The sequence below is a fragment of the Podarcis pityusensis genome (assembly GCF_964106645.2).
Source record: "Podarcis pityusensis genome assembly, chromosome: 8".
In the NCBI taxonomy this organism is placed as follows: Eukaryota; Metazoa; Chordata; class Lepidosauria; order Squamata; family Lacertidae; genus Podarcis; species Podarcis pityusensis.
Window position 1 is genome coordinate 33,130,241 of NC_138033.1, and position 14,221 is coordinate 33,144,461.

Sequence of the window (14,221 nt, forward strand, 5' to 3'; positions counted from 1 at the left end):
TTTGGATGGCAGAGAGAGAGAGAGAGAGAGACTGGCAAGGGAAGACACACCTCTCTGCTCTTGTTCATATATCTCTGGAAGCCGGGGCCACTTCAAATTTGCCCAGTGAGAGGGGGAAGTGTGCAAAGAATTGGGCAAGGATAGACCAGAAACTGAGCATAACGTTAAAATATATGTGAGCATTTTGGAAACAGCCTGTCCCCTTTTATTTGGGGAGAGTTTTTGACACGGTCCTTTTCTCAGGAGCTTGCTAACCACGGGTGCCAACTCACTTCTTCGATGGAAGGTCTCAGGATCATGTCCGGTTCCAACAGGCTTTTGAGGAGGTCCTGGCATTCCTCAGAAATCCCCAAGTGGCCAGGAATGGAGACCCCCTTCTGCTGGTGGCACAGCATCTTGGGGATATCCGTGTCGTCGAAGGGCAGGTTTGCACAGAGCATGACGTAGAGAACCACGCCCATGCTCCAAATGTCACCTTTCCGGCTGTCGTGGGGCACGCCCTGCAGCACCTCGGGGGCTGCGTAGGCTGTGCTGCCACAGAATGTCTGGCTCAGCTCCTTCCGGTTTTTGGGGAGCAGCTTGGCAAATCCGAAATCGGTCAGTTTCAGGTTGAAACCCTGCAGGAGCGCATTCTCGCACTTGAGGTCACGGTGCGCCACGCCACAGCTGTGGCAGTAGCGGATTGCCTCCACCAGCTGGCGGAAGAGCGATTTGGCCCGGCTCTCAGGCAAGGGCCCCCCTTGCAGGACACAGTCGAACACGTCTCCATCCTCTGCTAGTTCCATCACCAGGTAGATCTTCCCGTCCGTTGACTCCAGCATCTCGTACACTCGGATGATGTTCTTGTGGTCCAAGCGCTTGACGATCTGGAGCTCTCTGGGCAGGAATCTCTCGATAAACTCTGCAGAGGGAAATGACAGAGTAAGCAAAGATGCATCAGGGGCTAACTAGCAGCTAAGCTGGCTGGAGAAGAGCTTATTTACACATTCCTGGTAAAATTAAATCAGGAGTCCCTCCAGGGGAATTATGTGTTTCTGTTAATGACTATGATGGTACCGGGGAAGTTCTCAAACAAGACGTGATGACAATATACATTGTCCATCACCAATTATAGCTCACTGTCAAACAAAGACATAAAATAAACCATAATAAATAAACCACAGGTATGTGAATGTGTGGAAGGTAGCAACTGGAACTATTTACAGCATAGATGTAATGGTTAAAAAAAGAGAGTTACAAAACATACAAGGGAAAGTTATTACATTTGATTCAGGACATTTGAATACTTTATAAGTCATATTAGTTCATAGGCTGAGGGGGAATCCTTGGCCATGTTCCTCCTTGCTTACAAATGAAATGAAGTCAGACCAAACAGGCATGAAATCCCTTTTTCTTTGGCCCCTAAGGACTCTTAGCTTATTAGTTTTTCCAGCAGGCAATATCCAAACTTCAGTGTACCAAGTAGTAAGATTGGCCCCGTCCCGTCCCAATTTTTTGAAAACAGTGCCACGGTCATTCTAGCTATTATAATCAGGTGTACTAGCAAGTCTTTATTATGCAAATTTTTATCACCCTCGACAAATATAAATAAAATGGCTAATTGAGAAGTTGGGAGAAAGTGGTAGTTCAAAATCTTACTAATTTCTCTGAATACCATTGCCCAAAATTCTTGCACTCTTAATACAACCCCACCATAGGTGGAGATATGATTCAATTGAAGCCTTTATATGCTGACTTTCAATATGCTAAAACAGTACACTAGAAATGAATGTTAAAAACAATCTAGTTTTAAAAAGCTTGAGAAAATAAATAGGGGTTTGCCTGGTGCCTAAAAGACCTCTAAGCAGGTAGTGGGCAAGCTTCCCTGGGAAAAGAGGGGTTAAAACCAAAAAAGTCCTCATCCTAATTGCCACTCAGCACCCCTCAGACAAGGGAGTGAAGAAGACCTTCATAGATTTTGGGGCTTGGACTGGTCAGTGTTGGAATGTTCCATCAGTTGCCCAGATCATAAGCCATGGATTGAAAACTTAGCACCTAGAATTGCACTTGAAAACACACCAGGAGCTAGTGGAGACCATTATTAGTGAAATGTGTTTCCAATACCTGATCCTAGTGAGGAAGCTTGCATCTGTGTCTGGAATTAGCTGTCCTTCCCAAGCAATCTTCAAAGCTGGTCCCCACACAACCCATTGTACTAACTAGGAGAATGTCAGACCATGGATAACTATGGCCAGGCTCTATGTGCAAGAAAAAGCCACAGCTAGTGTACCAGTTTTAGCTGGTTGGAAGCTGCTCTGTGCCACTTGGCCCTCCAGCAAAAAGCTGGAGCTGTGATATACCCCCCTTCTCAACTGTCCACAACAGGCTGAATAGCAATGCCACCTCCATGGGCAAGGACTAACCTCAGACGTCTTCCCATGGGGAGCTTCCTTTGTTGGTTGCTGCATAATCAGCCCTGCTGTTTTGGTGGTTCCTTTTACCACTTGCATAAAAGCAATTTGGACAAAACTAGAGTGATGTTTAAAGGGGCCCCGTATTTCCAGACAAGATAGAGGAGTAGGCTGTTCCTGCTTGCTCTTAGGGATCTTTAGTTCACTGTCCTTACCTCCTCTTCTCCCCACCCCACCCAAATATTCTGGTGAAGCAACTGCAGAAAGGACAAATCCTGCAAAGTAGTAAGCAGTTTGCTACATTTTGTAGTAAAACAATCTGGTCAGCCACATCGGCAAAGACAGCCCAGTCTCCGTTCAGAGGAATGGCAATGCTTTTGCAGAGTGTTTCAATGACAATTGCAGGCAATTGTGCCACAGGATCCCAACTCCCTGGAGGAAAATACAACCTACTGGGCCTATTCGTTCCTTGATTTAGGTGTGTGAACTGGCAGAACCTTATCTGTCTTGTGCTTAATGCTTTTTCCTGGCTCTTACCTTCTGGTCCTCCCATTTTGTCTATAATTTTCACGGCCACTTTTCGTTGGTGTTTTTTTGAAAAAGCTTCCTTGACCTTTGAATATGTCCCTTCTCCAATGGTTTTACCCATCTGGTAACCATGGGAGAGAAGAAACTCCTCCATTGTGTCTTGAACGTGCTCATCTGTCATTCTCAGGACATCATGTCATCACAAAGTATATACATCGCCGTCCTTCGCCTCCCAGACCAGGGTCTGCATTGGTTGCAGCCCAGGATGCTAGATCATTTTTCCTGCCCAGACAAGGTCCTTTGATGAGGGGTGAAACTGAGGTTGGACATCTTGAAACTTTGAGCCCCCATTGTGATGCAACCTTGTGTTACCTGAGGACCCCGGGCTGGAGGTAGTAGTTTTGCACCAATGGGAGGAAAGCAGACATGCTTCCTTGGAGAGCCTGCATTGCCCAACCCCTCAGCTTCCTCCAGTGCCCTCCAGGGGGGTGATGGGTTAACCTGCCAAGAGGCCTACAGCTTTGAGGCCTTGGGTAAGAGATGAATATAGTCCACACTGTAGTGTAGTGAACCTCTTTATTTGTCCAGGGTGAACATGGACAATTAAGTTAGTCTCCTTTTCCCCATCATGGAAGTCTGCTGGCTTGAGGCTACTTGGCAGGATTTGGGTCTAACTACGTCAGGCAACTCTTAAGAGTAAGTATTCTAATTCCCTCAACCATTTTCTTATTCAGTGAGATGATTTCCTTAAGATAAGAGTTTGTCGTTGGACACATCTGCAAACCAGATAATTTGTTGTGGGTGCCACACACAACGCAACTTGTTCATTCAAACCAAATTTCAAGTACGGAGAAGGGAACCTGTGGACACTGCGGGAGGGGGGCTTTGCATGTGCTTCTGTATCTGTGAACACCACATTGGGAGTTGCACCTGTGGCTGCTGGAATTGCTGGGGATCAGTCGGCGGTCTACTTCGAATCACTCATCTATGATATATAATGGGACTTATCAGCACAGAGAGAGCCAGTGTGGTACAGTAGCCTCGTGGGTTGGGACTGGGCACGGGGAGAGATGCCCTAGAGGCATTTGCAGCCAGAAGCCAAGCAGGGGCTTTGCTCCAAATAACTTGCTCTCTCACTCATCAAGACCCCCAAGGAAGAACTATCCAAACAGAAACTGAAGGATGCAGCTGGTTTTATTCCTGTCCTTGAAGACCTACAGCAGGCTGGTGGGCCTCCACTGCCATCCCCGCTGCCTCTCCTATATTCCCTATATTCCCTCATTCCTCAATTCTGGCCAGATAGCATGCCCTCCAACATTTCTCAGAAAATAGGGACATTCTTTTCTACACCAGTAGAATGTCCCTATTTGCTGAGGAATGTTGGAGGGTATGACAGCTCCTTCACCCTCCCACTCACTGTATTCTCCAAAAGGATAGTGGCTAGTGCTAGCCCCTATTTTGGCAATGTATCCAGTCTCATTGCCCATCCCCTCTAAGACAGCAGTGTTTCATCTGGAACCTCTGAAAGGAAGAGAACACACACACTTCCCAAACTTATGACTGCACACCTATTTGTGTGAACAACAGAGAGCTTCCAGAATTTGCAAAAAAACAGGGCACAGTATTCTGTCAAAATGAACCCCAAAACTAATTTTAACCCCAGTAGGCCACCTAGCTGAGCATTATGCCTTCTGAAGGGCCAGCCAGGTTTATCAGAGAAATTTAACAGCAGGGTCTGATGGGTTTTTTTCCTCCTTGTTTTTCTCCATCATCTGTTAACTAGAGAACCCCTCACAATTACCATTTTTTTATAAGCTAAAGGTCCCAGCAGTTCAAGCAGATCTTTATAAGGAAGATGATCAGTTTCTGAAAGAAAATACAACAGTAATTTTGTTCTTTGGACTTCTGTAATAATGGCTGCCTGATAGCACTTTGGGCTTTGATGTTGGTGCTTTTGGGGAAACTGAAGACCACCATCTTGTAAGTTGGTAGCAAGACCTGGAATTATGCAGCTATGATGTTAAATGTATGAATAACTCAAGAACTGAAGGGTTGAGATGACATAACTTGGAGTTTGGAAACAAATATATCCATATTGTAAGTGGTTTTTCAAACGAAATCTTCAAGGCCTATGTTGTACACTAGAAAGTTAGAAACCAAAATTAAGCTGATCCCTCCCTTACCCATTAAGTAAAGACTGGTGTTTCTGTTTCTAAACCAGAGATGGGGAACTTGTGGTCCAACAGACGTTGGTAGACTCCAGCTCCCCTTAGCTACAGTTAGCATGGACAAAGGGAACTGTAGCCCAAGGACATCTAGAGAGCCACAGGTTCCTCATCCCTGCTCTAAGCAGACCTGTGGTGGTGGAGTCCCAACTTCTGCTTGACATCTTTAAGGCACTGTGGGCATTTTCATACAGCGCCACACATTAAGGAAGACAAGAGAGACAGGTTTTCTAGCATCACCTTTGTGCCTCAGGAGGACCTGAAAGCCACATCACTAGAGAGGCTGGAGGAGGAGGAGGGTTTGTTAAAGGGAAAATTGCTAGGAGCTGAGCAACACTGAACCCTTGGAGGTATCATATAAACCTGTCAGCTGATATGAATAAAGAAGCTCTTACCTGGGGGTAATAGAAGACACTGGTGCTACAATAAGGGCAAAACATATAGGGTTGGCTGGTTTGCGAATGTAAATGAGATTGTCCTCTCACAAACGTCCCAGATTTGGATGCCATTATGGATGGATATTGTCAGAGAGCAAGAAGTGACTCTTGAGTTCATTGTCCGCAAGGCTAGGAAGGGAATGGGCCAGGCTGGCTTGGGCTGAGCTTTCAGCCTAGGATTCCCTGCCCTGGAGACCATCAGCAGAGAGAAGGCTGGGTGCATTGTGATGCAAGCATAGCCCTTCCGAGTCACAATGCCGCTGAGCCGCTGCCTCCCTCTGGGCTCCGTCCCAGCCTGCCCTTTGCAATAGGCGCTTCAACCTGCCCAGTGGACTCTTAGGGAGCACTCCTCCGCCTTTGATAGGTAAGGCTGGGACGGAGGAGCCAAGGGCAAGACAGAAGAATGGGCCGGCCCAGGATGCCAGACTCCAGGCACCCCATGGTGGGGCCACCCAAACAATACTCAACCAAAGCAGGAGTGGAACCAGTCGGCCCTGTCATGAGGCAGAGTGGAGCGACCACCTCAGGTGGTAGATTCTGGGGGGCAGTGGCAATAGCAGTGGTCCCTCAGCTGCTGCTCCTTAACACCCCAAGCTGTACCCCTTGGTTGGAGTTGTTCATGCTATGTGGTCTGCCCTGCCCCCTCCCAAACTAACCTGGAGCCTTGGGTGCAGCAGAGGACACCACCCTATTGCTTGTGATTCACTTGCAAGCCCAGCAACTTTCCTCTGCAGGATGGGTAGCAGCTGTCCTCTTGCCCTTTGCCTTGGGAGAGGTGAAATGTATTGGGCTGGGCTGGCCTGGAGTCCGTTTAGAGTGCCTGGGGCGAACTTTTCTCCACACCAGGAAAAGGCCTCCCCTGCACAATTTCTGTGTCAGGTTTCGGTTGAAGGTACAAGGTGAAGTTATTTTAAATTATGTTGCAGCCATACTGTAGTGCGTGGGGGGACGGGACAGGAACAGGAAGACAGATACTTACCTTCCTGGCAGCTGAAGTATGGGGTTGGCTGGGGCTTCCAGGCAGCTTCTGGCACCCCTCTGAGTTCTTTCATACATGGTCAGAAATGTAGAACTGTTGGATGTTTAGCGATGCACAAATACACGGGATCCACTCCCCCTTGTGAACACACTATTGCTACATTTCCAATCACATAAACCAGATTCTCTCTTGCTCCCCTCCCTTTCTGTGACTCGCATATCAATGTATTATCTAAGCAGGCAGCATATACAAAAACACTGTAGACATTAAGAGTATTTTTCAAAAGATCACAACCCTAAAACGAACCAATGGAGTAAAGAATTCATTGGTATGGGCAGATATGTCTTCTGAGCACCCACTTGTGAGGCCTGAGAGTGGGGCAGGGGACCCTCAGAAGAACCAGGAGCTTCCTAGGCTGGTGTGTGATGCTCCTTGAGTTGCTTACGCAGCTGGCATTTTGGAGTAGGTGGATGGGCCTGGCGCAGGAGCAGAGGGATGTCCCACTGAACACTTCTCTTCCATAGACAGGTCTGGGGCTCGGACATGAGCTCCCAAGAGACCCCACAAGCTCGGAGATTTCCAATAGAGGCAGGAGATTCTCCCAGCCTGGCGACTGCCCCCGAAACACAGGAGCCAGTTGCCCCTGAGCGCACTGCAACAAGGTAAGGAAACGTTTCACAGCGGGACAGGCAGGATTCAACCCTGACACCACAGCTGAAGGAGAAGGGCTGTGGTGGCTCAGTTGGCAGAGCATTTCCTTTGCACACAGAAGGTCCCAGGTTTAGTCTCTGCTATAGCCAAGCAGGTCTGGAAACTGCCCTTCCCTCAATCCCTGGAGAGCCACTGCCAGTCAGCATAGATGATAATGGGCTAGATGGACTTCAACAAAGGCAGGTTCCTGTTTCCCTAACCTGCCACTCCTCCTCTTTCTGTGGCGAGCAGGTGCTAACCCGTCTTCTATTGCATCGAGCAGCCAAGTGTATGAGGGAATCTGCCTCTGAAAATATGGGTGGACAGAACTAGTTACAGTGGTACTTTGGGTTACATACGCTTCAGGTTATAGATGCTTCAGGTTACAGACTCCGCTAACCCAGAAACAGTACCTCAGGTTAAGAACTTTGCTTCAGGAAATGAATAGAAATCGTGCTTCAGCGGTGCGGCGGCAGCGGGAGACCCTATTAGCTAAAGTGGTGCTTCAGGTTAAGAACAGTTTCAGGTTAAGAACAGACTTCCAGAACGAATTAAGTACTTAACCCGAGGTACCACTGTACACCCAAACCATCAGGCAGCGCGGAAGAAATGACACTAAACTTGCTCTGGATCATCTTTTGGTAATTTAGCAGCAAATTACTTCTAGTCATATGCAAACCTCACAGGGCTCAGTCAACAGTTGTCAGTTGCTAGCCTGACTGCACCTTATGCAGAGACCAGATGAAAGGCTGTTAGACTAAATTAGCTGATGAGGGATAGAAATGGTCAAGAAAATATGTGTGGAGTGGATAAAATATATTATTTTCCTGGTGGTAGGGAAACTCACAGGCAATAGATGTCTACAGAAAGTATAAGACTATGACCAGGGAGACCAGGGGTCAAATCCCCTCTCAGCCATAAAGCTCACTAGGTGACCTTGGGCCAGTCACTCACTTTCAGCCTAACCTAACTCACAGGGTTGTTGTGAGGATAAAATGGGAGTGGAGAACCATGTAAGCCACCTTGATCTCTTGGGAGGAAAAGTGGGATCCAAATATAAATAGTAATGATTAAGAACAACAACTGTACTGTGCTTTGTCACACTCTCTGTGCAGCATTTTGAAGGTAGATGGGAAAATCTGGAATTGACGTTCCGCTGGCCTACAATGTTTTGATGCCTGAAGTGGCAAATCCAGATCTGTATCTCCCCCCACCCTGCCATGTGCTAATTAATATATTTCAATTAGTCCAGTAGGGCTTGTGCAGGCAAATATCCAGCTGTCCTCAACTTGGTTCCCTCCTGATGTTTTGGACTACAACTCGAATCAGAGGTTGATGGGAGCTGTAGTCCAAAACATCAAGGGGGGGACCGGGGGGGGGGAAGGTTGTGTTAAGCAGCACTTCCCATTCTGCTGCTCCTAGTGGTTTCCTAAATGTGTCCCCAAAGGTAAGACTTGGTGCAACAATGATAACTAGAGGAATCTGTCCTTGTCTTGAGCACCTCCCATCATGGGTCCTGGTGAATTGCACCCACTTACTAGCTCCACACATGGAAACGATTGCCTGTGTTAGTGAAGTGGAGCACCTAAGTTCTGTTTGAAATTGGAACTTGGATTTTATTTTATTTTAAATAGAATGACATTCTGAGACACATTCCATTTTGCACAGTGCATATGAATATGCAGCTCCTAACAAATGCAGGGATCAACTCTCTCTGTCTTTTGGGCAGGCAGCTGCGAAGATGTCCAGGGTGCCACTGCCTGACCCTGCCCAACGTCCCCATTGACGTCTACATTGCCATGGGTGGGAGCCACAGGCCACGAACCACCTGAAGGCTCCCCTAGGTCGGGCTCGAGTGCTGAGGCCACAGCGGCTGTCCCAGGAAACACACTGACAGCCAGACAACAGCAAAGCAAGCCACACAGAACAGTGACGCACATTTTAATAAAAGGACACCTTAAAATGTTTCTGTGGGTGTCCTTCATGGAGTTCTGCTTCGTTTCTCTCTGTTGCTGCTCCCCTCCCCTTATCAACCCTGCAGTGGGGAGTGGAATCAGCCCCGGGACATGCAGGTAATAAAAGGGTGCAACTGGACCTTTCCCTCCTTGATGCAGTAAGCCCAGCCAGCTGCCATGACCACCCTGTCCCCAAACCCTTGCTGGGATTTGGAGGGATAGCTTCTCTGTCAGAGAGTTTTATTTGCATGGAAGCTCAAGCTCTTATTCTCTCTTAAAAAAATAATTCCACCCATGCTGCTAACACTCAGTTCTGCTATGCCTTGGAGGCTGTGAAAGCACTAAAACAGCATCCGGGGTCAATAATGGATGATGGCTAATAAACAGGCTCCATGCTAAGAGGATGGCAGTATTGTTGGTGGGTGGCTCATCTGAGTGGGAAAGTTTGCTTTGGATGAGATTGTGCTTACAAACACACCTGAGGCAGGTTCTCAGCCTGAGTGGCACAATGGGTCAATGGGTGTGGCTGTTAACCAGAAGGTTGGTGGTTCGAGCCCACCCAGGGATAGCTGCAAGCAGGATTTTTGCATTGTGGGGCAGGGGGGGGGGATTGAACTGGATGATCCTCAGGGGGTCCCTTCTAAACCTACAATTCTGTAGTTCCTTTAAAAGCTCTTCGTGCATCCAATATTGCTACTGGATTTTTAATTTATTTGATAAAGTTCTACTTTATTAAAGACAATCCAAGTAGCACATCTGACATAAAATGATCCCCATCTAACCTGCCCCACTCTGCAACAGAAATAATCTGAGCCATGTTTGTCTACAACTATTAACCTGCAGGCTAGACTACTGCAGTGCGTTACATAACGGGCTGTCTTTGCAGACTTCTGAGAAACTTCTGCCAGTTTAAAATACAGTAGTGAGGTTAATAACTTGGCACAGCTGAAATGAACTTTTAAAACTTGTTCTCAAGCAGCTCTACTGGGTGCCAGTTCGTTGTGAGCACCATTTAATTGGTATCTAAAAGGCCACATAGGAGACTGCCTAAATGCTGCAACCATTTGCTGAGACCCCCCGGTGGGTGGCAGGTGGCTTTGCATTCATAGCCTTTCACATGGGCAACCCCCCCCCCCCCCGTTTTTAAATAGATGCTCTGTTTTGTATTCTGTTTTGGGGTACCAAAGGTGGCCATAAAATATTCCCAACTGAATACTGCACTCTTTAGCCGTTTTTTTTACTTCATTTCGAAAGAGGCACTTCAAAAAAGTTGTGGGTTTTTTATTTTTAGATTCTATGTGTGCAGTCTTCACCTTAGAAGAGATGGTCCGTCCTACACAGGAGGAGGAATGTCTCTTTTTAGGTGACAAAGAGTGGTAACTTGAAAGGGTAAATGATTTGTTGTGGCACAAGATTTCATGACCTACGGTCAACTTCATGTAATGCATAATGTTCTGACCTATAATTCTGAGTAACACAAAAGGTTATACCATAATAAATTTGTTAGCTTTTAGGTGCCACAAGACTCTTTGTGCTGCAAGAGGCTAACAGGACTATATTGCTGGAAATTATTTTGTGATGGTGCTTAAAGTTCTTGTATTTTTAAAGCACTGATTAACTAGTGGGGGGAGGAGGCCCCTTTCCGAAACGGTCAAAATATCTGAAATCGACTAATTTAACGGACTGACTCTCGTCAAATACAAACACACGCACCCCGCCTTATCACTTTACGCAGCGGAGGAAGCGGGCTCTCCTCGCCTAAGGAAATTCAGGCCACAACAAAAACTGCCTCCTTCGAAGCGGCCACCAGATGCCCGTCTCCTTTCGCTGTCACGGCCTGCCCCGCCGGAATTTCACCCGCTCCTGCATTCCGCTCGAAGCGCTCTGTCCCGTCCTCGCCCCGCCCACCCCCCCACGCCTCGCCCTGAGCTCCGCCCAACTGTCTCTTTAAAAAAGGGGCGTGCTCAGGGAAGGGGCCGGTCTCGGGCGCTCGGTGCCACCGAGGCTTTCTGTCCCGCTTCGGCCGCCGTCGGCTTCCCTTTCGGCCCCGTCCTCCGCCTCCCGGCGCGTCCGCTTGGCCCACCGCTCCGGCCCCGCCCGCCATATTGCCGCCGCCGCTGCCGCCGCCTTTGGAGGGAAGAGAGAGCGACGGACGCACGCAGGCATGGGTGAGGCTAAGCGCTCGGCGGGGAGGGCCTGCGCCGGGCATGGGGCGCCTTCTCGGGCGCCTCTCCCTCCCCCACTCTGGGCTCCCGGGGTGGGCGGCGAGGGGGTCTCCTCCCTTCCTTGAGGGCCTCTTCGGCCCTTCTCTCCCGGGTCTCCTCCGCACCCCAGTCCGGCCTCTGGCGTCGCTGCTCCAGCGAGGCCTTCGCGCTCAGTCCCTTGAACGTGGGGCGGGGGCTCCGCTGAGGCCGGGGCTGTATTCTGCTGCCCTTCTGGGCCGCCTCTAAGCAGCAGCAGCAGCAGGAGGAGGAGGGAGTCTCCCCCGTCTCCCTCCGCGGCTGAGTTTGAGGCAGGAGAGAAGTGCCAGCCCTTCACGATACGTCTCTGTGTGAGGGGAGATATATAAATAACCCAACAGGAGGGCGGGTCGTCGGGCGATTCTCCCTCCTCGGCTTCTTCCTCCCTTTCCGGCAGCTCTCTCTGCTGCTCCCCGGCGCCCACGCCCCTGGCTCCAGGTATTCCCACCGTGCCGGCGTGGCTTCGGCCCCAGTTCTAGGAGGGTGGGTGAGGTGTCCCCAGTTCTCCTCCCTACGGGCGAGGTGCTCCATCTCGCGCCAAGAGGCAGCGCTTGTTAGGTGTCCGTCTCTTTCCCTCTCTGTGGGCTAGGAAGGCCCGCCGTCGGTGTCCCTGTCGGCATTCGGGGCTTTGCTTTTTGCGCCCAGGAGTCGTGCGTTCTCCCTCCCCAACCCAAAAGTCCCTGATATCCTGTGGCATTGGTTTGGTTGAGGTAGTTTTTCCCCGCTTCTCTGGCTTCAAAATTTATTTATTATTTAGTTATTGATTACATTTATATACCACCTTTCCTTCCAAGGAGCTAAAAGTGGCACACATTAGGGTCCCTCCCTACTACGTTAATCCCCACAACAACCCTGTGAGGTAGATTAGGCTGAGAGTAAGTGACTGGCTCAAGTTCACCCAGTAAACTTCCTGGCTGAGTGGGGGATTCGGACCTTGGTATTCCAAGTCATAGTCCAGCACGCTAACCATTATACCAAATTCGTTCTTATGTTGGTAAGTACATCAGAAGGTGGATATTGGGAGTATTTTGAGGGCCTGTGTGGCTCAAAATTTACATTCCCACTCTTGATAAACTTCTACTTGGCTTTTATTGAGGTCTTCCTGGGCGTGCAAACCTCTTTTTGAGTCTGTTCACACAGCAAGACAAGTGCACTCCTGGGCTAATTTTGCAGAGTAACAATATGAAACAGTAAAGAATGTTTGCATGGGCAGTCACTTTGACATATTGGCGGTTTCTGAAATTATTTTACTTCTGAATGTGTAGTAAGATACAAGTTGTTGCCTTATACCAGGGATGGGAAACGTGGCAGTCCCTTGTTGCTGGATTCCCAGTTCCATAATCCATGATTTTTGGCCATGGGGCTGAGGGTGATGTGACTTGTACTCCAACATTATCTGGAGGACCACAGCTTCTCTGTCTCTTCCTTATACCAGCTACCTTAGTGGACCTTCTGGCCCTGGGCAGAGGGTTTTCCCAGCCCTGATACCTGAAACCCAATGTGTTGAAATTCTGGGGATTTAACCTGGGATCTTCTGCATGGGAAGATCATCCCTGTTACAGCCTTTCAGAGCTGTGCTGCTTCCTCTAAACCCCAAAACCATCTCTGGCTTTTACTTTGGATTGTTTATCCTTATTACCTCTGCATTGATATCAAAGTGGTATTAATAGCTACTCTTGATAGTCTTCATACATTAGATGAAACTCTGTGTGTTTGCAGAGGAGGATTGAAGTGGTGCATCTCTCTAGCCCCACAAACATTTGTCCTGCAAAAATTACTTACCTGTTCTCGCACACTGGTGGTCATTGCAGGCACAGTGAGAACATTAAAAAGTGCAACACCACACCAACTGTTCCAGTTAACAATTTCCCTGAGTAGAGGAGATCTGAACTCTCTACAAGTGACTATTACAAGTTGGCAAAATAATTAGAGTAGGCAGCAACATCTGGTTTCTGAGGCCCAGTAGCAGAAGAGGTGAGGAGGTTTCTGTTATGCAGATCCACTGACAGGAGTGCCATATCGGCTCAGCCAGCACATTTGCCCAGTAATGATCTCCCCATTCTTCCTTGTAAGCAACAGCAGCAGCTCTGCTGCCAGGAGGTCAGATAAACACTGCTCAGGTTCATCACTCTGGGCTTGGTTTCTGCATCTTACTTAAGTTCTAAGTTAAGTGTTGACTTAAGGAAGTTGGAAAAGTCTGTGCGTGTCAAATTTGGATGGGCACATCCACACAATTTCAGCTCCAGTTTCGGGGATGCATGTGCAGCTTCAGCACTAATCCTCAGGGTGGGAAATTAAAACCTTCTCGTTCGTGAGCTGCAGCAAGTTGAAGTACAGGCAGCGACCATTTTAGGTACGTCTGATATGTGTGCGACTGCACACACATGCATCACATCAAACTCGGAAGTGTCACAAAAGGGACATGGCAGGGCAGCCGGAACATAACCCCCATACAAATTGCTTGCTGCCTATACAGGGTTAGATAGCGCAATGGCCTCACTGTATAAGGCAACTTAATATATTCATATGCTTTCTGTGCATGGGATGGCTTGGCTCTTTGTTCTTCCTGCCAGTCCATGTGGAAAAGGGGGTATTGCCAAACCACCTCAAAAGCAGGCATTCTGAACAGGTAGTTCCCACACTTGCAAACTATGGAGGAATCTGTTCCCTGATTATCCTGACTTTTACTTTTATCACATGTATTAAAAAGCAGTAAAGTAGAACAGCAAAATAGGATCACATACTGCTGTTGTTTAAAGAACTGCACGGGTTGCCTT

At 48.3% G+C, this 14,221-nt stretch overlaps 3 protein-coding genes across 3 annotated transcripts in view; 2 read left to right on the forward strand and 1 right to left on the reverse strand.

Annotated features, from left to right (window-relative positions):
- Window positions 1-172: 172 nt before the first annotated feature.
- On the reverse strand, window positions 173-3,273 carry TSSK3 (testis specific serine kinase 3). Its single transcript, XM_081019698.1, has 2 exons — window positions 2,928-3,273; window positions 173-901 (listed from the first exon to the last, which is right to left on the reverse strand). Exons 1-2 carry the CDS (start codon window positions 3,097-3,099, stop codon window positions 240-242), a joined length of 834 nt encoding a protein of 277 aa, XP_080875824.1. The 5' UTR covers window positions 3,100-3,273; the 3' UTR covers window positions 173-239.
- Window positions 3,274-6,187: 2,914 nt separating this feature from the next.
- On the forward strand, window positions 6,188-9,216 carry FAM229A (family with sequence similarity 229 member A). The gene is made up of 3 exons (XM_081019712.1): window positions 6,188-6,479; window positions 7,084-7,221; window positions 8,979-9,216. Exons 1-3 carry the CDS (start codon window positions 6,205-6,207, stop codon window positions 9,079-9,081), a joined length of 516 nt encoding a protein of 171 aa, XP_080875838.1. The 5' UTR covers window positions 6,188-6,204; the 3' UTR covers window positions 9,082-9,216.
- Window positions 9,217-11,167: 1,951 nt separating this feature from the next.
- The window catches only part of KPNA6 (karyopherin subunit alpha 6), a 32,302-nt gene continuing 29,248 nt past the window's right edge, over window positions 11,168-14,221 (forward strand). Inside the window, exon 1 of the mRNA XM_081019677.1 lies at window positions 11,168-11,372. Within this exon, the coding sequence (XP_080875803.1) occupies window positions 11,369-11,372 (4 nt within the window). The 5' untranslated portion in view covers window positions 11,168-11,368. The remainder of the gene's footprint in view (window positions 11,373-14,221) is intronic.